The sequence below is a fragment of the Cinclus cinclus genome, chromosome 1 (genome assembly GCF_963662255.1).
Source record: "Cinclus cinclus chromosome 1, bCinCin1.1, whole genome shotgun sequence".
Classification (NCBI taxonomy): domain Eukaryota; kingdom Metazoa; phylum Chordata; class Aves; order Passeriformes; family Cinclidae; genus Cinclus; species Cinclus cinclus.
In genome coordinates, this window is record NC_085046.1 from 130,149,074 (window position 1) to 130,157,874 (window position 8,801).

General features: G+C 48.8%; 1 protein-coding gene across 1 annotated transcript; it reads left to right on the forward strand.

Moving 5' to 3' along the window:
• The first annotated feature begins 5,580 nt into the window (after positions 1-5,580).
• Positions 5,581-7,495, forward strand: KCNS2 (potassium voltage-gated channel modifier subfamily S member 2). The gene has a single exon (XM_062503245.1). It carries the CDS (start codon positions 5,737-5,739, stop codon positions 7,168-7,170), a length of 1,434 nt encoding a protein of 477 aa, XP_062359229.1. The 5' UTR covers positions 5,581-5,736; the 3' UTR covers positions 7,171-7,495.
• Positions 7,496-8,801: the final 1,306 nt, after the last annotated feature.

Genomic DNA, 8,801 nt, shown 5'->3' on the forward strand with positions numbered 1-8,801 from the left:
ACTGGGCTTGCAAAATATTGCCACATGTCCCTCAGAGTCAAGAATCAGGTGGAGCAGGCACAGCAGTGACTAAGGAGGACAACTCACAACAAAAGGCAGAACACCACAGTCATCACAGTACAACTTCAGTGCTTGTGCAAACACTGCACCACAAAATATCAGTATTTGTCACTCTGTTGAGGTGCTATCAGACAAAAAGAAATGTTCCATTCATGTTCAGTACCTGGTTCAGTTTCTTCAGCTGCCAGATGGTCTTTCTGTGCTCCACTGAGTTCCACTGTGTCACAGTGAAGCTCTCTTTTCAGACGTGGCTATCACTGCCTTGTAAACTTACAGCTTAGTAAAGTGACTCTCCTCCCTCCCCTGTTTTATACTGCATCCCCTGTTTTATACTGCAAATGCCTCAGAGCTTGTGCAAAGCCTCTGCCTCCTAAGAAAAGCAGGCATGTCAGTCAGGGCACTTACAGGGCGAGCAGACTCATAAACAAATGGCACTTCTTTTCTGCCTGTGGTATTGGGGGTTTGAGAACAACTGAAAAATGAAAAAAGCAGGGACAACCTCAGCTTTTGTTAGACTTCCAGTTAGAAAAGGCTGGCTACAGACTGGCAGGAACCAAGCATCATGAGACTGGCTACCTTCTGACATGGGGGAGGTAAGAGCAAGGAGTGTTTAGAAGGGTCCCTCTTCTGCAATGTTCTCGCCCAGTCAGTGTTTCTGTCAAATTGAGGCTGTACTCAGAGCATTTGGATAAATACCCAGGAATGAACGTAGCCTTTATGAATTTGTTTAAATCCATTATCTACTTCATTCTTATAAACTCGGTGATGTTCCGCAGTAGTCCCTTTCTAGTATTTAGTGAGCATGATGTGCAAAGCTATCTTTACTTATTTTAACGTATTTACTAACTGGCTTCAGTCAACAATTATGACAGTAGAAATGCCAGTACAGAAGGGTCTCAGCCACCTTTGGAAAGAAAAACAGGTCTTACCTATGTATCTTAAACTAACACAATAAGACTCCAGGATTTTCCAATCTATGTGGAAGAAAAGGAAATAGTCAAGAATGTACATTTGATTCTGGCCCCAGGGACAGAGGGAAACTTTCCAATAAGTATTAAGTTCAGACTAGAGTTCCACCTTCAGTGTAACAGATGGTTGTGTCCTCAAGTTCAAAGTGAATCCACCATATCCACCATGCCAATAAAACTACTGTCTTTGGTCCCGTAACTTCCTTTAGACACTATTCAGTATTTCATTAACACTTGTAGATTTAGTAATTTTGGAGCAGTTCCACTTCTTCCAAAGGTGACAATGCATCTCAGATGCAGTGTTGTGCCTGCAGGACAGAGTGCCACATGTCCCCAGCAGTGTTAGCTCACTGTAGTGGTGGTGGGGCAGCCAACAGTGACTTGGCAGGGGATGTTATCTGAGGACAAGGCTTCTCAGGGAGCAGCTTCCTACACTGAGTCACTCAGCAGGGTGGCAATAATTTCCCCATTCCCTCACAGTTCAGGTCACCCCAAACCCCAAGCAGGGTGTGTTGTCAAACACTGCACTTGCCACGTCTCCCCAGCCCTGAAGGGCACCTGTACCCACGCCGTGTTTTTACACAGCACCTTCTCATATTCCTTAAACAGCGTGGTACCATGTGTACCAATAAAACAAGTCCTGTCTCTCACAGTCTCAGTCAGAAACACCAAACCCAAAGATAAGTTTAGCTTTTGTAGCATTGCCCTAGGGCAATATGAATCACTCATTCATCTCCCCACTCCAACACGAAATTCTTTCAAGCTTCCTTATGCTCCCAGCCCAGCCCACCTCAGCACTGGTCTTGCATTCTCTACAGTCCATGAAATGTCCACAAGGCAGTGTAAACAAAGTGTTGTTTTGTATTCGTTTGGTGTACTACCAGTGCATTCCAAAATGTGCTCTTATCTGACACATCACAGGCTCATTTTGTGCAAAAATGACATACCTGATTTCTTTTGACATATATTTCGCCTCAGATTACACCAGTGATAGTGTGTCCACAGCAATTTTTTTCTGCATTTACTGCTGGGAAAGACAAAAATATTAGGTCAGTAACAAGAACTGCTTATATATCCGTACAGCAGAGTGTGCCCCTAGCAAAAACAAAACAAAAAAAAAAAATTGGGTGCTGGAAGCATTTTAGCCATATTAGCAAAATGCTAGGTCTGAGTCTATTAGCCCTAATTAGAGGAGTAGTTATATGAGACCAGTGAGAGTTGTATCCTTATGCAGTTATATTGCTTTGCTGATTATCTCTAGTATCTCTTCATAAACCTTGCTGTGTTTTTAATGAGAAAATGCAACCTAGAAAAATGACCAGCAATTTTTCCAAGGTACAGATAAGATCAGAGATTGGTAAATAAGCAATGAGACTGCCTACCTTTTTTCTTAGCCAAGTGACTTAGAAGGTGAGAACAAGCTATAGAAGCTTGGAAATCCTCTAAATAGATCTCCACTTAGTTTGTTCTAAAGCAGCATTAAGGAAAAACATTTAATTTAAGAATGAGAAACAAAAGTAATTTATATTTTACAAATTTGCTGGAGATGTTTCTATATGTTTAAAGCCCCCACTAGCTTCTCAGAATAGAGCAGAGCTGGTGAAAACACACAGACATCACTTGAATGCATTTCCAGCAGCAGCAGCTCACTATTCCTTGTAACGTTACTGAGGAATATGAGTTATTTTTGTTTTCCTAAGAGTGAGTGGGAAATTATAATAGAGAAATTTTGTGATTTATCCAAGCCCTGGGGAATGTGGTGGGGCACCCAACTCAAAAATTTTAAAGTGGTGGTTTCCCAGTCCTGTGTCCTGCCACCCCTTGCCCCAGGCATTAAAAACCTGTATAATTAGAACTCCCCAGTGAGTGGTTCGCCAGCAGAGCCCCGAGAGGAGGCAGCCGTCACGAACTAACACAACAGCTACACTGCCACGGGGAAGCAGGAGAGCTGCCTCTCTGGACACGAAACACCGCAGTTACAGGGAAATGGACAGGTTGCCACTGCATTTGCAAAGCCTCCTCCCTGCTATGTGCAGTCTCTGTCGCCTGTGTGCCACCTCCTAGCAGGGGAAGAGCCGGAGGGACCGCGCTGAGAGGAGCAGCACTTTCCCTGGTCAGGAGAGCAACCTGGTGTCCGTAATTCCGTGTGGATTCAGTGTCCCCTGGGATGTCACCGGACTCGCAGTGACGCCTGCAGGGACACAGAGCCCTAACCCAGGGCATCTGCAGGAAAGGGGGGCAGGAGGAACTCACCAGCAGGAGAGCAAGGCAAGAGCACGCACCACCCAAGAAAAGGCGGGCGGGGACAGACACCATCTGTAGCATCACTGAAGCATGGATCGTCTGAAGCATCCCCGGGGGGCTGAGGGTGCTGTGGGTCCCCGCACACTGCTGTGGGAGTGTCCCCAGAGGTGTGGAGTCTTCGGCCACACAATGCACCAGCCTTGGTGGGGTGTGGTGGGGAGATCACTACACCTCAGGTAGGAAAGCTGAGCTTGGAGACCTGGCCAGTGGCATACACAAGGACTTATTTGCCCCACGCAATATCTGCACTCAGTTTCCTGGGCTATTAAAGGGCTGATCTTTAATCCTGGGGACTCCTTGTAGATAGGGCTCACGTGTGGCTGGATGTGGAATCTACAACCTCTCTCCCCCACCAAAGCTTTGAGGAATAAGCCGAAGGTGATGCATAGGGCTGGATTGCTCAGGGCTCTGACAGGGCTGGGGGAAGCAAGTGAGGAATCTTCATCCCCCTGCACACCCTAACCCTACAAAGCACTGACAGCAGTCCATTTCCAGGAACCGGACTTCAGAGGTGTGGGACCACGAGCGAGAGCTGGCAGGAGACGATGTGGGTTATCCCGGCACAAAGCACGTGTCTCGCAGCGTCTGTGCTCCGCACAGCCGGCCCTGCTCAGGGCGGGGTCAGGTGCACAGGGACTGCCACGATCAGGCTTCTCCCCGAGAAACTCGGCCTCACCCCGGGCTCAGCAACAGAGGGGAGATTTCTTCCCAGCCGCCTGCAGCGTGGGCAGGGGGCACTGCCATCGCTGACCACGTAGCTGGACGCTATTCCATGTGCTAGCACGAAAAGTCTACCCACCAAGAGCAGCAGCGCAAGGAGGTGCAGCCCTTCAGGACCATCCCTCCCGGAATGGCTGGCAGGGCTGAGTGCGGAGGTCGGGGGTTCCCAGCCGCCGACTGAGGAGGCGGCGAGCAGCTTCAACACGGAGCTCCGCTCCCCTCGCACCCCGTTGCTCTGACAAGTGTCCCCGTATTCCCTGCTGTCAGTCTCCGCAGGGACCCTGCCCAGGCACCACAGCGAGGGCCCGCTGGCCGCGGGCGGGCGGGGCAGCGGCTCCCGCTCTCCCGGTCCCTTCCCGGCGGGGTGAGGGGGAGAGGGGCGGGGGGCACAGGGTCCGCGGGTGCTCGGAGCCGCCGCGGCCGCGGGTGGGCGTCCCCCGTCCCCCCCCCCGGGGAGCTTGTGCCTCTCGCAGCCGGCGTGAAGCAGGATCGCGGTGGGGAGGAAACCCGAGTTTGCGGCGCCGCCGCCGCCGATGCGCGGGGGCAAGAGCGAGAGAGCGAGCGGAGGCACCTCCGGCGCTCCGGCTCCGCCGGGCCGCCCCTCCGCAGCCCCCGGCCGCCACCCACCCGCCCTGATCGCTGCCGGGGATCGGGCCGGGGGTAGGTGGGAGCGGCGGGGGCGGGCGGCAGCCGCGGGGGTCGTCGCCATGACGAGCGGGCGTGCCGCCGCCTCCCGCCGCTGAGCGGGGCGGCCGCTGTCCCTTCAGCACCGCTCGGGCCGCCGGGGCCGTCCTGCCCTGCCCTGCCCTGCCCTGCCCTGCCCTGCCCTGCCCGGCATCGGCACCCCCCCGGCACCTGCATCCACCGGCACCGGTACCCCTCCGGCACCGGTACCCCTCCGGCGCCGGCATCCCCGGCACCGGCACCACTCCGGCACCGGTACCACTCCGGCACCGGCAGCCCCGGCAGGGAGGCGAGCCCTGGCGGCCCCCGCGGGCGGCGGCGATGGCGGGCGGGGGCCGGGGGCAGCAGGGGGGCCGCGGCCGCTGAGGCACCAGGTAGGGCGGGCGCGGAGAGCCGCGGAGCCGGGCGGGGCGGGCTCCCCGCGGGTCGGAGCGGCGGGGGACGGGAGCCCGGGCGGCGGAGGGGGCTCCTCGTGTGGCGGGGCCGGGAGCCGCGGGAGGGAATGAAAGGTCCGCGCAAGCCCCGGTGGCACAAAGGCTGTGAGTAACGGGGGGTGGTGGGAGCGACAGCCGCAGCCCAGGTGAAGGGCGAGGGGAGGGACAGGAGACTGCAGAGAGAACAAAGGAGCCTCCCTCAAGGTCTCCAGTGGGAAAAAAAGAAAAGGGGGAAAAGGGGAGAAACAGGGGCAGAGGAGAAAAAGGGAGGGAAAGCAAGTGAACAGGGGGAAAAGAGAGGAAAAGGGGGGAGAGGGAAAGAAGAGAAGGAAAGAAAGAAGGAAAGAAGGAAGGAAAGAAAGAAAAAGAAAGAAAGAAAGAAAGAAAGAAAGAAAGAAAGAAAGAAAGAAAGAAAGAAAGAAAGAAAGAAAGAAAGAAAGAAAGAAAGAAAGAAAGAAAGAAAGCATCAGTAGGTGAACATGCTGTAGATTTGTTCATTCTACCAACTTTCTGTGTAATTGTATCCTAGGTTTTCATTCCCTACCCACATTTGGAAGGAGCTCACTATGACAGGTCAGAGTCTGAGGGCTTTATCTGAAGCAAATTTTGAAGACAATGAGATCAGCATCAACGTTGGAGGCTTTAAGAAAAAGATGAGATCCAACACATTATTAAGGTTCCCCGAGACCAGGCTGGGCAAATTGCTGAGCTGCCACTCAAAGGAGTCGATACTGGAGCTTTGTGATGACTATGATGACACCAAGAATGAATTTTATTTTGACAGGAACCCCGAGCTCTTTCCTTACGTGCTGCATTTTTATAACACTGGCAAGCTCCATGTGATGGGCGAACTCTGTGTGTTTTCTTTCAGCCAGGAGATTGAATACTGGGGAATCAATGAATTCTTTATAGACTCCTGCTGCAGTTATAGCTACCATGGGAGGAAAATGGAGCCAGACCAAGAGAAATGGGAGGAACAAAGTGACCAGGAAAGTACGACATCTTCTTTCGATGAGATTTTGGCATTCTACAATGATGCCTCTAAATTTGACAAACAGCCCTTTGGAAACATCAGGAGGCAGCTCTGGCTTGCTTTGGATAATCCTGGGTACTCAGTTTTAAGCCGCATCTTCAGTGTCCTTTCAATAGTGGTGGTGCTGGGCTCCATTGTGACCATGTGCCTGAACAGCCTCCCAGATTTCCAGATTGTTGGCAGCAACGGGAATCCTGAGGAAGACCCTCGCTTTGAAATTGTGGAACATTTTGGTATTGCATGGTTCACTTTTGAACTGGTGGCGAGATTTGCAGTAGCTCCTGACTTTTTAAAATTTTTCAAGCATGCCCTGAATTTGATTGACTTAATGTCTATCCTTCCATTTTATATTACATTAATTGTCAACTTGGTGGTGGAAAGCAGTCCGACTTTAGCAAATTTAGGCAGAGTTGCACAAGTCCTGAGACTCATGAGGATCTTCCGCATATTAAAGCTTGCTAGACACTCCACAGGTCTCAGGTCTCTCGGAGCCACCCTGAAGTATAGCTACAGAGAGGTGGGGCTTCTTTTACTCTACCTCTCTGTTGGCATCTCCATTTTCTCAGTAGTGGCTTACACCATTGAGAAAGAAGATAATGAGGGGTTAGCCACCATCCCTGCTTGTTGGTGGTGGGCTACTGTTAGCATGACCACAGTTGGCTACGGGGATGTGGTGCCAGGGAGCACTGCTGGCAAGTTGACGGCATCTGCATGCATCCTAGCTGGTATCCTAGTGGTAGTGCTTCCCATTACACTGATCTTTAATAAATTCTCCCATTTCTATAGGCGTCAGAAGCAGTTAGAGAGTGCCATGAGAAGCTGTGATTTTGGTGATGGCATGAAAGAAGTTCCATCTGTCAACTTAAGGGACTACTATGCTTATAAAGTTAAATCCCTTATGGCCAGTCTGACCAATATGAGCAGGAGTACCCCCAGTGAGCTGAGCCTGAATGATTCACTGCATTAGTGTACAAGTCTGACAGCAGTTTGCATGACAGCTATCAAGAGCTATGTTTATAAATGTTTTCCTATTTGTTTTTTTGTTTGTTTTTTTCCCCCTATAAGAAGAGTGTTGCTAACACTGCACTTTGCACTTGAGAAACTAAAGACATTTCTATTACAAGTTAACAGTTTGCACATTTTCATCCTGTTGCAGAAGGGTACTAAATGCTGACTTTTCCATACAAATGTTACCACTTCCATGACATTAGTGCTAGTGATGATCTGTTACTTTGTGCATTTTCTCATCTGAGCAGAGAAATGAATGTACCCAACTGGAATAAAAAATCTCAGCTGTGACATGAGTAATGAAAAAAATCACCTATCACCTATACTGGTGTCTTCCCATGCATTTTACAAAGATTTGAAACAGCCACCTGTGAGTCACAGATACAGGAAAACTTCTACCTATATTGCTGACCAGTAATTCTGATCATCACTTGCCTGAAAACACCTGTAAGTTTGCTTACTCTTGAGTATGTGTGTTAAAATCTGGATGTTCTTGTTCTGAAATGTTATGTATAGTAATATTTTTCAGAATCTCTTGGGCATAGACCTTCCTGTTTCCAAGATTAGATCAATTCTGAGCCCTCTGAAGAAGGCCACCCCTCATCTTCAGAGAGCTATACATTCAAAGACTCTATTTCCACAAGTGACTCTAGGTATGGAGGCCCATGTAGAGCTCTCAGGTTCCCATTTCCAGAAGCGATCTGCTCACAGCTTGGTCCCAGTTCAGCTGAAAATGTATTGTATCAATCCATCAAAATAGTTTGGAGATTAGACACATGAAGATTTGGGCTTTAAACAATTAGAAGCTCCAATGAAAATCTTGGATTTGGTTAATGAAGTGAAATATTCCCACATGAACAGTACAGGCAGCATTTTAGGAATTGACATTCATATACTGCAAAAAGACTAATTATAAAGATGCCATATGTGATGCTGAGATATAAAATCTAATTTTATCAGTAAAGCTTGAAAGCAGGTGTTGATGACAGACAATTCCATTAAAATTTCTGCCGAGGAATCTCTACAGAAAAAAAACATTTTCAATCTGAAAAAAACTCTCAATTTACAGTTAAGGGAGAGTATAAGGGCCTAAGAAGGGAACAGATAAAGAGCTTAATACTGCACTATCTGTGGGTAGATCCTCCTACCTACTTCTGTAATGTAGTCAATTTAAATGCTTTCAAGGGCTGGCATGTACTTGTTTAAAAAAAAACATGAGAGAACAGATCATATGCAATTTCAAGAGTAATAATGAATCTGCATAGAGTTGTTTCTTGAGTGCTCAGTCTCCTCCCTTACACAACTGTACAGAGATCAAACACTTGTAGTTAACAGGCAGAAGCCACTGCTTCCTTCTTTTTACTTCTGTGCTGGAAAACAAACTACTAGCACTCAGAGGGCAGAACACTACTTCTTTTCAGATCCTACTGCTTTTCCATCCCATTCATTACATGTAATGTTCCAATGAATTTTCTTGGTTAGTTTTACTTGTGAAGACTAGAGAGGTGCAGAAGTTAAATTCAAGCTAGTTAGAAGATAAATTAAAATACTAAAGCTGAAATTGTCTTGTTTGGAAGACTGTGTTTTCAA